The sequence below is a fragment of the Eutrigla gurnardus genome (genome assembly GCF_963514095.1).
Source record: "Eutrigla gurnardus genome assembly, chromosome: 11".
In the NCBI taxonomy this organism is placed as follows: domain Eukaryota; kingdom Metazoa; phylum Chordata; class Actinopteri; order Perciformes; family Triglidae; genus Eutrigla; species Eutrigla gurnardus.
Genome location: NC_139925.1, coordinates 16,309,967 through 16,327,358, shown reverse-complemented (window position 1 = coordinate 16,327,358; position 17,392 = coordinate 16,309,967). Strand labels below are relative to the sequence as shown.

At 40.4% G+C, this 17,392-nt stretch overlaps 1 protein-coding gene across 2 annotated transcripts in view; it reads right to left on the bottom strand.

Annotated features, from left to right (window-relative positions):
• Positions 1–371: 371 nt before the first annotated feature.
• Positions 372–17,392, bottom strand: part of hectd2 (HECT domain containing 2) — a 36,181-nt gene continuing 19,160 nt past the window's right edge. For both annotated transcript variants that reach the window (XM_084020527.1, XM_084020528.1), the window contains exons 15-22: positions 13,425–13,489; positions 13,203–13,296; positions 11,376–11,450; positions 8,775–8,862; positions 8,081–8,187; positions 5,245–5,360; positions 3,266–3,409; positions 372–2,674 (exon numbers count right to left, since the gene is read on the bottom strand). In XM_084020527.1, the coding sequence (XP_083876653.1) occupies positions 2,554–2,674; positions 3,266–3,409; positions 5,245–5,360; positions 8,081–8,187; positions 8,775–8,862; positions 11,376–11,450; positions 13,203–13,296; positions 13,425–13,489 (810 nt within the window). In that variant the 3' untranslated portion in view covers positions 372–2,553. The remainder of the gene's footprint in view (positions 2,675–3,265; positions 3,410–5,244; positions 5,361–8,080; positions 8,188–8,774; positions 8,863–11,375; positions 11,451–13,202; positions 13,297–13,424; positions 13,490–17,392) is intronic.

Sequence of the window (17,392 nt, the reverse complement as noted above, 5' to 3'; positions counted from 1 at the left end):
ATGTAGACAGGTGTGTGCCTTTTCAAAACAAGTCCAATCACTTGAATGTACTACATGTGGACTCAAATGAAGGTGTAGGAAATATCTCATGGACGATTAAGAGGCATGGAAAGCACCTGAGCTACATTACAAGTGGAAAAGGATGTGGATACTTGCTGAAATGTTGTTTTCTTTTTTTATTAAAGCTGCATACATTTTTAAGTACATGGTTTGCTTTGCCTTTATGGGGTGTTGAGTGTAGATTGATGAACATTACAGAGCTCTAAAGGCTTTCTGAAAGCACTATTGGATCTACCGGTAGTTCAAGACCGTCTGCAGCTCCCAGTGTGAATGTTGCATGAATTCAATGGGACGCGTCTCAAACAAAAACAAGCGCAGTCAGCAAATATTTTTGGAGAGAGAGATGACCCCTCGTCCACTTTTACTGTACAAATGCTGCAATACATACAGTACATTATACAAGAACTGGGTAACAGTTGGGTCAATTGCTAAGGAGAGAGTGGCATTGCAAAATTATACATCTCATGTTGAAACCCGACAGAACTAAACGTGCACGACATTTAATAGATTCTGATGGACCTGAAGGTTAATATGTTAAATAATAATACAAAAACATCAGAAATACACGACCTTTGTCTACCTTTACGTGGGTTCAAACATCTGACACGTGAAAATAATTACATCTCAACAAATTCTTCTCTATTTTAAAACTACCATCCCACTGTATAACCTGACACAGTTTGGTCCCATTTACAAACAGATTAACATCTTCTTATATAACATTATCCCACTTGACCAAGAATGTGTTCCTGCTAGAATAATTATTGTTTCCTTTTTTTGCATTCAGCATACGGATGCTGATATTTCTTCCATTCAGGTTCTTGTTTTTACAATAAGTTTGCTGTGATGTGAATGCGGCAAGTCCATCTGAAACAGAATGTTGGATAACAGCTGCTTTGGGTGCCTGTTGTCCCACTGGACGTAGTTAAGTGATAGAAAGGATCCATTGTTGCATAAGGAGACCGAGTCAATGAGCGACCCGGGTGAGACTGATGTGAGCTGCTTGACTGTTGCTTGGTAACTTCTGGGTTTTTTGCCAGATCGTTGTTAGGATTTCAGACATCTTGCCATGGCAACCCTATATAGGACAGTGCTGACCAGCAGAAATCCAGCCAAGAGACAGCAGTGGTATGAAAGCCAAAACACTTAAAGAAAGCTACACCACAGGCAGAGAGTCTTCAATGCATTCTGTCTACCAAAAGTTATCAAATAGAAGCCGATCCTCACTCCTCAAACTGGATTGTAATGAAGTTGAATGCTGTGTAAGCAACTTCCTGTAGATGATTTGAATCAAACGCATTTATATGTATATAAATACACTTGCTAAATGAGAAAGAAATGCACTATTTTGGATTTTTGAGGACATGTGATGGGTTTTGTATCTCTAAGATTGATCCAATAAGGACATTTAAGAGCACTGAATAGCAGAAATACTCTCAATACCTAGAACTCATGCTAATAACAGAACAGAACACCCAGAAGACGGCTTCTTTTCCCATCCTGCTACACTCTCTGTACGATACTCGAGTAACAGTCAACATCTACGAGCTTCTGACCGAAGTTTACTGGTCATCTCTCAGCCTGATACGACAACACGACATTGGAGAACTAAAACAAACAACAAACTGTCAATCAACAGCACTCGTTCAACTGTATCGTAATATTACAACATTCAAAACGAAAGTCAAACATTTCTGCTGCAGCCTTGTGTTCAATAAAACAGGCAGCAATGTCAAAAAACAACAAGAAAACCTCACAAGACAATCTATATCTCATGATGCATGATAGCGTCTTCTCCCAGCAAAGCTTGATATCCTGACAGTGTGCTGCAAACAGAGCTAAATGATAGAAAATACATTTGTTATAACTTCATATAAATATGTTTTTAAAGTCACCAAAGCAAAGTCTGAATGAACGCAAAACAGAAAATATAACAACCATACATCCTATAATATAATATAATTACAACTGAAACCCGATTTTCTGTTCAACTCAATTTAGCCAGCTTAAGGCAGACTCTTTTTACGCTCGTTGAACACACTAGTGAATGTCAATGGTGGGCACATACCTAATCTGTAACTATGAACATTATTATAATAATTATAATTACCTGAGCAAACCAATAACTTCTTACAAATTAAAACGTTTACTGTGTGGTTGACACAAGGTTTCTACAGAACGCAAATTAGTGATGTGTTTCAACATGACCAGAGATATTTAAAAATGAATTCATGAAGCTTGGATTCAACCAATAACCTTTCTGGAAATCTGACACTAAAAGCAAAAACACAGTCCATGTGCAAATAAAAGGATTTCTAGTGTTTCTCTGTAGCTGTTGCAAGTGGAAGTTCCCATCATATCTGCTGCAAGTCAACAGAGTTCAACATTGGCAAAGTGATGAGTCCAACCCTAAAATAACAACACAAACTGCATTGTAGTTCATCCACGAACACATCCTGTGTCATCAGACAGAAAGCATTGCTAATAGTCTCGTCATTCCAGGCCAAAGCCTTCAGCGTTGGAGATTGCGATGGTGAGTTTGTGTTTGAGCTCCTTTCTGGTTCGATACGGAGGCAGACAGATCTGATTAAAACAGGTGTGAGAGATCGGCAACCTGCAGAGACAGAACGAGAGAGTTAAGCAAATCATAATTTCATCAATCATCAACTTGAAACATTTAGCCTGCAAATTTAATTCTTACCATCTATGTCATGACAAAACACATTTATGATGGTTAAGGGGCTCAGGAATGCATTATGTCAATGAAGGTCCTCACAGGTATAGAAAGACAAACGTGTCTGTGTGTGGACATAAAAGAGCAGCTGTTGGGCAGCTTCTCTGACCCACATTCAGGGTCTTATCTAACGTTCTAGAACGTTCACTTCACTTGCAGTATCTGTGAGCGACATCAATGCAAGGACAAATGAGAAAGTTAGTTGAGTCAAGTGTCTTGACTTTTGGTCGCATTCTGTCATCTGCAGGTTGCATGTAATTTTGTCAGATCTCATCCAAGTTGAGGAATGAACAATAGGAACGTGCAAAATACTGCCTGTGAATATTTCACATCAAAACTATTCATACTGAGGGCGATGCAAGTTTGCACAGTTGCAAGACTTTTTCAAACAATGGTTTGAATAGATTTGTGCAGGCAGGGGACCAACTGCTGGGATCCTGTTGAGGGAGAGCAGCGTTTTCTGGAACTAACCAGTCAGTTGGAACATCGATCTTGGAGATTTTGAAGTTGAGATCGGCCATTCCTCCGACAGGAACGCGGTCACTTCCTGTGGCAAAGTGGAGGAGCTTCTTCTGCAGCTCTGCAGGGAAGGCCAACACCACATCCCAGAAACACCTGGTGCAACACAAAAAGCAGGCATTGCATTGGCTGCAAAGAGTTGTGACCAGGAGGAGAGCTGCAGGGACAAACTGCATCGCTTTTGACCTCCACTGTGATCCTGAGATGGAGTTTCTCATTTCAAAACAAATGTGCTTTTTGAACCTTTCCATAACCAAGATAATTGCATGCAAATCGTTCTCAAACAGACAGACAGACAGACTTACTTTATACACACACTTATACATTGCACTGTGAAAAAAGAAAACAAAACCTTTCCATAACCAAGATAATTGCATGCAAACCGTTCTCAGACAGACAGACAGACAGACAGACAGACAGACAGTGGTGAAGTTGTGTAACAGCCCTGCAGCTGTCAGCACCATGCCGAGTTACATCATCTGTGGCTGACAAGTGTTTGCTAGCCTTCCCCCCCCTCCCTACTGCTGGGAACAACTGATGGCTGAAGGGCAGCATGGTAAAATAATGTGCCTGTCGCATGTGCAATTTACTTTTCTACCTAAAAATAAAGCTGTGGAGCTAATATTTGCAGTGAAGCTAGTACTGCAGCACATCAACACTGCTATGCTATGCTGCTTTGGCTTTTTCCTTAACCAGTATTACAGCTATCTCTCTCGCTAAGCACACGGACTAAAACAGACTTAAAGTGGCAGTCAAAATTTGAAATACGTTGCTTCTAGCGGCCTCTCTGGCGGTAGATGGAACTGCATGCGTGCCTATGGGACCTCATCTCCCTCACCGAACAGTGTCGACTGTCTCTCATCTGCGTTATGCCTTCAAATGCTCCACACTGAAAGGAGGTCCGACGCAGTTTTGTGTCTTTTTCTTCGGACTGGAAGTTGAATGGTCAAACACTTTAGACTAGAGGGAGCCTGACTCAGCAGTTGGAAGTTACTGCTGCGGAGCGTCACTAATTTTGAATTTTGCATCACTAATGTTGAATCAATCACTATTGTTTTGACTCACTTTGATAGATAGTAACTAAGAAGACAATTAAATAGATGAAAATGTTACGGACTGCCACTTTAATTCAACGAAACGGACCAAAAAAAAAAAACAACCACCAAAACAGCTTTCCCCTTTTTCAATAATGACTAACTCTGGTTTGGGCGAAATTAACCCTTAATTCACTGTTATGTGTGAACATATCAGGAGAGGGTCGTTGGACATTTAGAGAAGCTGTAGAATGAGAGTATTTTCACATGTAATGCAGAGAATTAAGGGTTTATTGTAACCACCAAATGTTGGGGGTTGTTTGAACAGTGGAAAAACTAGCCAAGATGGATTTGGGTGAGTTTTGTTTTGCTTCTTTGAATGAGGTTTTTGTCAATGGAGTCTTGTGTATAAGGCGAGAGTGATATAGCAGCTGTTTCTCGTTACAAACAAAAAGCAATTTGTGGTTTAACAAAAAGGTCCATCTCTTCAGGGTGCTTTCTATAATGTTGTCAGACACGAGAAAAACCAATCTGTCAGTTGCAAGAACAAGCACTTGTTATGTGGTGTTTCACTTTGACACTGTGGTCTGATTCTATCTTTTTCTTTTTAACTGCTGCTGAATCACTTCCAGAAGGCGGAGCTTAGGGACAGGACAAATCTTTCTTGCAGTCCCAAGCACATAGGCCAGCAGAGCATCACTGACATTTTGATTTGCCTACTTTGTTTCAAATAAAATGTGCTTCTTAAGCTCTATGGACCTGCACACTCTAGCTACTAAACCTCTAGTCGTTTTGTACTGAAGTCTTTATGAAGGGAATTGTGAGATGATTGATGATGAGCAGTGAGTAAGCTTTGAGCTGGTTCGTGTCAGTAAACAGGAAGTTTGGGCCTCCTACCGTATGGTGGTCTCAGTCTTGCTGTATCCTTCATACTGAGCAGCTTTCTGCAGAGCACTCATGTCGAGCTCTGGACTCCCGCACACCAACATCTCCACCTCCTCTGGCCGCAGCAACTGCAAGAACACCAGATAAGTCATACACATGAAATCTGGTAATCATGTAATTCAACCTCACACAAATCGCCAAAAAAAAAATCTGTTTTACATGTATCGCACCCCTTCTGACATTCAAAAAGTGTTCATGAATAATCCGAAGGGATTAGCAGACATGAGCAAACAGGAAAAAGCTCACAAACCTTACACACTATCTAAGAAAAAAGTAAACAAACTGCAAAAATACATTTAAAAACTAGAGACCATAACATCAGCTGTGACGTAAAAATGGGTGGGGCCAATGCTCCCTTTACTTCCTAACCCTCTGCTCCCGGTGCCCTTGTTAGGACCACAGCCATCACCAAACTCGACCTTCAATTTGATCTCAACTACCCATCTGTAAAGTTTCTTGCACAATTGCACAAACGCTACCACAGTGACAAAATCTGCCCACAGGCATAAACACCAGGCAGAGTGCACAAAATTGCTTCTGATAGAGATTGTGAGATTGTGTCTCCAGGAACACATCATGCCATGATAACTCACACACAAACTCAGAAGGTGAAAAACAATACCACATATAAGTGGTCAGTATGTCACAATAATGGGATGATGTAAAATAACAAATGATATATTAAATGTTGTAATATAACATAATGTAACACACACAGTAACATAAAAGAAGTATGTGTTGTATGTGTGAGCAGGATGTGCAGTGTCCCCGGCTCAACCCAACGAGCTGCAGCGACCATGTGGGAGCGCTTCATGAAAACAGCTGGACGGAAGGAGCATCAGCCCATCAGCATCATTTTCTCTGAAACACAGCCGCAGTCGAACGCAATCATTTCCTCCAGCATGATTGGTGGAAGAGAAACATGCAAGAGCGATACAACCAGCAAGTCGACAGGAAGCTCTGCCTCGTCAGAGCTGCTCAGAACAGACGACGTGTCAAAAGGTCGACTGCGAGGGGATTTACAGTGAGGACGGTTGCTTACACAAGCATGCAAAAGTGAAATTACATTATGTTGTTTTAAAGTTACAGGCTTTTGACAACTTAATATCTAAGTCTGCACACAGGAGGAGTCTGACTCTAATTAAATTATATACGTTATTATATGTTATAACAATATATAAGTAATTGGAGATTCAAAAAGAAAATAATGCATATGAAATACGCTAATGATTATATCATACTGTATATAACGACACATATACTACGTTTATTAGTTCAGTAGTTGCTTCGGCAGAAGGGTACAGATGACAGTAGTTTAAAATGTTATAAAAATACTTATACTTTACTTTTATTACTTTATATTAAGTAATATAATGGCATCAGCAGAGATGGCCGCCCTCACACCAAGTCTGAACTTGACGTTGCTGCCTGACAGATCATTAGGTGTGAGAACCAACAACTCAATAACTGTGTGTCACAACGCCGACATCAAACCACCCACACACACACACACACACACACACACACCCAGACATAAATGCCTCATCACATCCTGGGACGTCAAGCATTGTGGACGTGACTGAATGAACCACTGCACAGAAGGCAGGTTATGTTCTCGACACAACGGAGAGTGGTCCTCGCCATTTCAGTCTTAACAGTTGAGATAAGCCTGTGTCTGACCCAGATTCAGGCTCTCAGCTGATAAACTGCAGTCAAACTGTTCATCCGTCCCAGTTATGTCAGACATTATGTCACCGTGTTCCCCCTGCTGCCGAGCAGAGGCGTGTCTCAACATTACTCTTCAACAAAAATGTATTCAATTAATAATGTATTATTATTATATCCTACCATTGACAAATCCACTGAAACAGCAAGAGAAAACACCACAACAATATCTGACTGTATTCATAATTGTGAATAGCCTGCCTTCACCATATGTCAGCTGAGATGCTTTTCAGGGTCCCCAAAAGTTCAAATCACAAATCTTATTTTTAACTTCCTACTGAAACAGTAACTCGACATAATGAAAGTTTTCACTGTTGCTCCACAGGAAGTGGTATGCAGGGCTCCTACGTCAAATTCTCAGACTCCTGGGAACCCTGGGTATGTGACATACCGGCATATCTAAAATTGTGTTCAAGGAAATGTATGTTCATAGTTCATCTTAAAACAAGCAAGTGAGGTGACTGGGTCATTCAGCGGCTGTGTTTCAGTTAAAAAGGCAGAGCTGAGTCAAATCCACTGAGTGAGCAGGTGTAAAGATTAGATGTGATGGCGTCTGTTCATCTTTAAAACGATAGGAGAATCCAAACTAAAAATGAGGACACCATGATTTGTATATTTATAATTCTGTTTTTCAGAAGGTTGATAAAATACCATTAATTCAGAACTGATAGTGTATCTTAGATGTTATGACTGACATTTTACATTTTACACACTGTTATAAACATAAACTAAACTTGTAGCTTCTTATTATTTGTACATAATACATAAGTACATAAATGTCTACTGATATTTCTGTCACTGACCAGTGATATTTACTGCCAGATTCTATTTTGTATAATTTTAATCATCAAACTGTCTGAGCATAATTGATGAGATGTAATGGCAGCAAGTGTATGCCACTGGTACACACAAAAAAAAAATACATATACAAAAATACAAATACAAACAAGTAAGTTTCTACTGTGTCATTAACCAAACACACACACACACACACACACACACACACACACACACACACACACACACACACACACACACACAAACACACAAACTGCGGACTCACCATGAGCGCATCAGAGGCACACACACTGTGGAAGCCATGGTAGAAGGCAGCAAACTGTTTATAGATGGATTTATTCAGCAGGAAGTCGACATAGAGCTGGACATACTCTGTGGAGAGAGAAGAAACAGTGTGATGTTCAATATTCCATTACAGACTTATTTCACCCTCCAGTCTTGGCTCCGCCATTTGACACGCAGGGGCATACTGGCAGGGAGCCGGACCTGGAAAACCAGGTTTAATAAGGGAAATTAAGTTGAAGTTCTCGGCTTGACTTGATCCTCTTAAAAAGAACAAAGAGGCTTTTGAGCTGAGCCAGGTTTCCGTGTTGTGTGGAGTCAAACAGCACATGAGGAGAGTGGTGACTGTGGATTACAATCTGTACACAGTGTACGGCTGTTTTCTTTACAGTGCAGAGGAGCTGTAAAGAAAACAGCTGTAAACTCAATGCAGACGTAAAGATTCCCAATGTAAAAACCACTACAGAATACCGAGATGTGTTGAGTCAAATTTTAAGTAATACTCTGTGGTCGTTTGGATTATCTGCTCTTGATTACATTGTGGAGCATTTCATTCTGGATTTAATCTGTTTTCAGTCTGATCAACCAGCAGGATGCAGGCTGATGGAAGCAATCTGTGTACCAGTGACCCAGTTTGACAAAGAAACTCGCTCACTGCTGAGGCAGGGTGGACTCACCCTTCCTGTTCTGCTTGTTGACAGGAATTTTGTCTCCTCCAGGCTTTAGGTTGTGGGATCTGACCACGCCCATCTCCTCCTGGAACACCTGCGACACATAAATGAAGTCACATAGGTAAAGAACTTCATCGTTTGTTAACAATAGTAAATGGCTTCATTGAATACTACAGTGCTGTATTATTTGCATCTCATTCACATGCTCTCCAATGGCAGCAGGCTACCTACAATGCAAAGTGCCTATCAGGAAACGTTTGGGGTTCAGTGACTTGCTCAAGGACTCTTCAAAAATGATACAGTGGATCTCACATTTATTTATTGTAATGTATCTTTTCATACATTTAAAAGCCTGTCAAACATGTCAACAGTGAGGACAAACACCCGGCAAGAAATAGTTCCACTTGTTATTTTGTTTTTGGCAGAAGACTGTAAGAAGTGGACGTAGTCACTGAGAGATAACCTATTGGTTTATGCACTACTGTTCGGAAACCTCGAGTTTGGCATTTTGGCAGTCCTCCTCACTTGTTCTGCCTGGCTCCAGTTAAACAGGTTTTTTTTGTTTTTGAGAAGTTTGGCCTCATCCGAAGCGAGGCTCTGGGCAGACGGTGGCTTTATCAATAGGGAATAAGCAGATGTCCCAAAATGTGTGTCAACAAAACTTCAGTAGTAAGCAAAGCTTGGGGTTACGGTTAGAATTAGGTTAGGGTTAGAATTAGGTTAGGGTGAGTGGCTATAGGGAATTAGTTATGTCTGCGATGTCTCTTGGAACACAGCGGTACAAATGTATATGTGTGCAAAAAATAGAGGGGTATAAATACTGTAAAAGAGACACACACAGTGACTGAGAGAGACCCAGTGTACTCTTGGTCAGTAGGTTCATGTCTAACAGTGGTGTGACTATGACCAGCCTATAGCTCACAGTCCGCTCACACTGTGGGTTAAAATAACACCCCGGCTCAGGCTGTTACATAACGTTGCTTCTCGCATATGTTCCAGCTGCATATAGAAACTCAGCTGCACCATAAAGTGTTCCATTATATCTGGTTACTACGCTCAGTGGCGGGGAACAGCATGGCCTGACAAGCCCCCTTTATAAAACAAGGATAAGGAAGCTGATGATGTTTTAAAGGTGCAATGTGTAGGGTTTTGTGGTGGGCTGCATCTCCCGTGTGCCAAGCATGTAGGACACCAGCTGTGGTGTTCTCCCAATAGATCCTCTTAAATGCTACGCTCTGGCCCTTTAAGTAATTACTGGCTATGACAACGATCGCCTCAATGACTGGTATGTGCAATAATTTGTTCTTTCAGAGTAAATGTATTTGCAATAAATTGCCACTTAACTCTGTGGAAAACTAGCTGATTGATAATAGAACAGACATATAATAGTGTATTTGGTTCCAGGAAGGTAAAGGTGAGCAGTTGCTCAGCATTCCTGTGCTGGTCTGTACCTCACAATCAGTGCTCATATCTAACCAGGAAGCTTGATATGTTTGGGACACTTTTATTCCTGTCAATTCAATCTGCTGAACCTATTTACTTTAAGATTTGGGTTTGAGGTTCAGCATAGGTAATATATAACGTCCGTTATTTTCAAGCACCACACTTCCATAATCAGTGGGTCAAAGAAAAAACAGGTTCCATTTAGTTAACCATAGTGGTGATCCATCATCCATAAAGGAAAATCATTAGGGCGAGGTAGCGTTTTAAAATGTTAATTTTTGTTGAGGATTCAAAAATTAGGACTTTTTCCAGTACATTAATTTGAGAACATCGACTAAATACTTTTTTCTATTTTTGTCATTTGCCGAAAGAGGCCAAAGTAGTCAAAGGCTAATTGTTCCAAACACAAGCAGTCGTACAGAGCTTTGCTTTTACAACATACAATCTAAAGTCATGGCAATATAATGGAACACATTACTCCACTATATCATAACTATACATAGCAAATAGTCGCTTGATGCGATATTCATGCTCTGAATGTCATATAGAGAACCTTTCATGACGTCACAGGTTTTTACACATTACCTATACATTTATTTTTTATCCTGGTTTATTTCATCCCGTCAATTATTTTGTCAGAATGTATAATGTTTGGAACCAAACTGTTGAATATGCTGAACACCCTACATTTCCCTACATTTAGATGATGAAATAAATCAGCTGTATGATGAGGGTCTGATTCAGATGACCCTCTGAATGTTAACTTTATTAAAATCACGGAGCAGTGACAGCAGTCACAGCTGTCCGTCAGCGTGTGTGCAAGAGTTTGATATGTACTCGGAAATTTCACATGTCATTAACAAAAGTGACACTAAAAATAGAATAGAAATGTTGGCAAATAAGTAATGATCTGCGGTTAAGTTTAACAGCTTATCGAGCACGCTGGAACCCAAAACTGAAACCTTGATGAGACACCAATGAAGATTAAGTTGTATTATATTCTTTCTTTGCTTCCTTCATGTAAATGACATTGGCCATCCTGATACGTTTATGCATTGAAGTTATCATGCATGTAAGAAAGAAATGATTTATTTTGTCGTTGCTCAATTGGAACAGAGTGTGCATCATTAACCTCCTTCCCAAGTTTTAAATGTATCTTCATACCTGGAACGTGAGGTAGAAGTCCTCCTCTACGTTTCCCTCGTAGCCCAGAAGCTCTCCCAAACCGTGAGCCAGCTCCTGCAGACACAAGGGTTCAGTATCAGGAAAAAAAAAGAAAGATATTGGAACAACAATATAGAATGATAGGACTAGATTACTGGTTAAATCCCAGATCAACTGAGAGAACGAGAATCAGTGACTCCTCTCAGACAGGAACACGTTGTGGTTTCAGCCTACAGTCTGATGAGGAAAACAGCTTTCAGACTAGTGAAGGGTGGAAAAGATTTAACAATCCCACTTTCCATGTCATGTTCGGTGTGAAACAACTTTTCAATCACACGTTCTTCTGACAGAACTGAGAATACAAGTGTCAAGCCACCTGAAATCTTGCAGCATCGCCTGAGGTCTGACAGGTAAAACCTAGTTTTATCACTTTTAGAAAATATTTGCACACTTATAAAGGGACAAATTACTCCAAAATAAAAAAAACATACTTTCCCTCTTACCTATAGAGCTATTTATCAATCTAAATTCTTTACATGGGAGTTTCATAGTGTTGGAGCTATTGGCCATAGAGATGTCTGTCTGCTCTCAAATATAATGGGATTATATGGCACTCGGCCCGAAAAGTTAGTTACTCAATATAATGCACGTACAACTAGGCAACTCACACCAAAACAATCTAGACTGATAAATACCACTACAGTTTGAATGAAAAAAATACATTTTTGATTCAGGGGTGAACTGTCCCTTTAAGCAAGGCACCAAAGCATCACTTACTTCTGCAGATTCCTGGATTTATTGAATGCTTGAATGTTATGCCTGCCCTGGGTGACGCTGCCATATTTGATATCTGTTATGTAACCACATGACCCGTTTCAATATCCCTGTGTGTGTGTGTGTGTGTGTGTGTATGTGTGTGTCTGTGTGTGGCGTTTTTGACCTTCCCAGTTAGGAAGGTTTTGGATGTGAAACAATTGGAGGATGAGGTAACTTTGAGCGACTGTCGAGCGATAGTTCAGGATCTCTCCTTGATACCGCTGCACAACACAGGGGAATTGTTCCAGCTCTCCCACAGTGTGTCTCTCTTACAGAGGGAGGACAACAAGGGAAGCCCCTTCTTTTGCTGCTGTCGGCAGGAATGTCACATCTCCTAAACACTGTGCTTTTGCGCCCATATTTGGTGGATATGTGAAGATTTTATATAAAGGAAGGAATCTCTGTCTATATGTATGTAGTATGTAAGCATGTATGTGTGTATGTAAGGATGCACTTTAGCATGTATGACTGTCTCGAGGGCGATTCATTCAATCAACTTCACACTTAACGTGTACAAGCAGGCGTGCCGTGGTTCTCGGCAAGCGGCTCCCCTATAAAATTTGACTCCAGAAAGATGATGGTTAAAGGGTTTATGGGTGGTGGAGAGAACATCGAGATTAAACGTTGGACTCTACCATCCTCTAGTGGTAGCACAGAGAAGTGCAAGTGCAAGCATGCAGAGGCAGATATTAAGATATTAAGATTTAAGATTGAGCTTTTTAGTTGAACAAAACAGTCTTCAACACAACTTGGACTGAATATATAGTTTTTTGTGGAGCTATACATACAGACTGACTGTATATCTGCAGACTTTTGGTGAATATTTCTTATTAAAGTGTTGTGGTTACTACCACCCCAACAAAATAAGCACCAATAACCAAAACATGAATACAATGTTGACTCACAGCAAATTTACTCCTCTAAACTCTTAATTTTACTTAAAAGCTTGTACCTCATCGTCCTGTCACAAAAGAGTTTTAAACGACTGACATGTCAACCTTTGACACATACCGGCATGATCTGCTGCAGGTCGTCCAGGGTGGCGGTTGCCATGCCGACAAAGGCATTTTGGTCACAAGGTACAGTAGGTGGAGTAAGGAGCTTCCTGTAAGGGTGGAGCAATATATATCTACAAAGATTTCTCATTGTTTTCAATATGCAATAAGACATCAGAGCTGATGCCTCAGTCTGACATGTGGAAACACACACACTCTCACACACACACACACCTACCTGTAACAGTAGAGGGGGAAGTGGATGTCCAGAGCGATGCTGTTGTAAACTGCTAAGCCCATCAGCTGATAACAGAGCAGGTTAAGAAGGAAGCAACTATTGATAGAGCAAACACACACACACACACACACACACACACACACACACACACACACACACACACACACACACACACACACACACACACACACACACACACACACATTCTGTAAATGAGCCCACACTAAACATATGAATCCATCTCCACCATCAACTGAGCGGGGCGATGATGCTTTGTTTGTACATATCTTTGCGTTTCTATGTCAACGCAGCAGCTTAAAGTCGATACCTCACTTATGTTCAGACGTTAAGAATAAATATTGTAAAAAAATAAATATAAAATAAATTCACGGAAGGTGCTACAACCTAACTTATGTTGTATTTCCCACTTTTTATATAAGAAAATATCAATACATGTGCTGGTGAGGTAAAAAACCACTACAGGTGTATCCAAAAGGACCTCACCTAAAAGAAAAAAGAAGTAAATCAAAATCAATGCATGACTTCCGGTTCCATTAATCAGAACACACGCATCTTTAAGCTCGGCCTTCATTCTGATCACGACTGCACATCTGTTAAGTTTTGCGACTCTGTCTCGTTAACGTAATCCATCCAAAGACACATAAACACCTGGCCGAGTACTCAGCACTGCTTCTGTGGTAGTTCCTGCTTAAGTAGGTGTCTCCTGGATCACACAGACTCACAATGCAAACAACACCAGCCATACACTCGCGGCCTGTAACAATCACCGGGAATCTATCATGCCCCCATAAACTAAACTGCATTTAATGAGCTCAGTTTTCACTATGAGTTTGGAAAACAAACAATCTGTTAAATAATGTCATATAGACAGCAGTGTGACTCACCACCTCTTAAAGCCATCAAATCCTCCGACCGACAATCAGCAACTGTTCAAGATGTATAAATAACTGGTTTTGGTGGATAGTTGACGAGAAATGTGACCTCATCTCCAGAACAGCCACCGTGGTTTCTTTGTTTTGTTTATTTTGTTTAAGAAATCATTTTCACTGACCAAAGACGGTCAAATCTAGAATGAGAAGTCAGATGAGGTTTTGATGAGGCTACTCTGGCTCATCAAAACACACAATCCTTTTTGTTTAATCTTTAGTTTAGTTTTAGTCTTTCAGTTCAGCAGTAGATGCTCAATGATCTTCTAATGTGGACAGAAAACTTCACAAACAAGACTTGGATGTTCAACATTCTGATGGGAGACTGTGAAAGCTGGTGGAACAGAAGTTAACACTTTATAAATAACATGGAGCTGAAAATCCAACACAGATGAACAATTGAAATTGAGAGATAATAGCAGAGTGAAGACAAGTCCGTTCTTTCAGTGTTCAGTATGAAACTTCCAGTGAAAAGTCTGACCTCATAGTTCATTTAGGAGGCTTTGTGACTGTGTGTGTGTGTGTGAACTGAAAAAAAGAGCAGCCAGTCTTTAAGTCTGAAGCCAGAGTTTAATGGAGGCTAAATGACTTCATTGTGTGACTCCAGTGTGTGTGTTCAGTTCATGTACTTAACGTTCAATCCACCTGCAGGTTTTTTTTTTTCATTTTCAAAGGGTGGAGGCCTGTCTCTCTCACACACACACCCACACCCACCCACACACACACACACACACACACAGAGTGTTCACAGCTGCCACAATGTGGTGACCACATGTGGTGTAATTGTGTGTGTAGGTCTAGTGTGTGTCTGTGAATTGAGAGACTACTGATTACAGGTAGGGGACACAAACACACACACGCACACATCAAAGAGACAATAACAGAAAAGCGTTTAGAGGCCCTCATCATATATCTCCACTTTATGGGACAAGCATCTCTCTCTCTCTCTCTGTTTTTCTACCCTCTTCCTTCTATTTTCCAGACTCTTTCTTGAACGTAGCAATGCTTTACTGGTGCAACAGCAAGATGAGCCTAAAAACAACCAACTGTGAAAATAAGGATTCTGCAACAATATTTGCAAATATGGAGGTTAAAGCATGATCCTGTTGTGAAGCACATTTTCAATTAAATTAGCGTAGATGAGTTGCACACTTTTCCCACAAAGCCCAGTAATGAAGGCTTAGTGACGGAATGAACATGGCGGCCTCCTTAGGCACTGGCAGTGCTGTAGAAGTCTAAAAATGAAGAGAAGCTGTGTGGTTTGAAGTTTGTGTCACATGATGACAGTCTCCTTTGCAGCCATTGTTCGAACAACATATTAGGGCTGAACATTCATCTTTTTATGTCAAATATTACTGTATGTCTATGCTTTATCAATCTGGTCAATGCAGTGTGCATATGAATATTTCTGTGTTATATTTCATACAGTTTCAGACTTGAATCTACACATTTGTTTCTGTATCATGTTAATGAATTAGTGTTCTGTATTCTGTTTAATGTGCTATTATGGTTTGCAAGCTTTGTTTTCTAATGTAGACACCCCGTTTTTCATAACTCCAGATACCATTGTTCTTACATATTGGATATTCCCAAATGCATTTGTGTTTAATCAAGCTAACTCACAGAAAACCCTGTGATTATCGCAGCATAGGAATACAGTACACGTTGCACAAGAAGAACAGGGCGGCTGCAACGCCTCCATCTCCTCTCTCTGCTGTCTCTGTCGCTTCACGTCTCACTTTGTCTCTCGACGTCTCTGCTTGCTCATCAACGTCTCTTCCTTTTTGTTGACATCTGTTTATAGTCCATCAGTCTATCTCGCCCTCCACCCCACCACAACCCCACTATACCTCTTTCTTTCTGCTTTCTCTCTCTCTCTGTTACACATTTTCAGTTCAACGCTTCTACTCCATCTCCATAGTGACCTACCATGACTACTAAACAGGAACTAGGGAGATTGATAAATCAGCTCTTAGTGCGAAGCACACATGTGGAACATGCATGGAACACCCAGGATCACACAAAACATGTACGCACACACACACACACACAAACTTAATTCATGCGTTAACTCGCATTTACACCCTCCCTTCTTTTCTTTGTCTTCTCTCTTTTGCGTTCTCTATCTGACCTTTTTTTTCTGTGCTCACTGGTCCTGCCCAAATGTACACACACACGTACACACACACATTTACACACACACGTACACACACATGCACGGGCACAATATCCTGGCGAGGAACAGGGAGCTATTGGGTTATATAACCTTTTGACAGATCCCAGCTGGCTAGTAACTGAGGCTAAAGTGTTGGATCGTTCTCTATACACACACATTATACTGTACAGTATATACACACTCTCATACACACACACTTGCACGTTGTCCCGAAAAGTACATTTTACAAATAGCTACCCTGCAGTATTTGAAAACTACAGAAGTTAAAGTTATGAGACAATTCAAGATAGTGAAATGTATCAAATAAAGTTTTTTTTTTTTCTTCCATTTCTGTCCACCTGACAATCATTTGTTATTCCTCTGTACTGCATTTTTCTAATGAGTGTAGTTTAGGTAGACATGCTGTAGTTACTGCAAGTGCTCATTTCCTGTAGGCTGCAATTGGAAGGAAAAATGTGCGGCTGTCTGAGGTACAATGTGTTCTTTAATCCGAAAGCCGATGGACACAATCCTGTATTCACTACACATGCATATTCATATAATATATATATATATATATATATATATATATATATATATATATATATATATATATATATATATATACACACTTCCAATGACACCTCACTGTGATTTTCTTTAGCATAATCAGGAAATGTTGCTAACTAACATATCTGGTAAGTCACCACATATTGATACTGAGTGTAAGGCCACCATCTTTCCATAACCTTAACCGTGTGGCAAGACACTAACCCTGGTTTGTACACACACCACCCATCTTATGACTTCTGTGGTACAAAAAGTCAACAGTTGCCATTGAACCTCACCCAGGTAGCAATTACTTT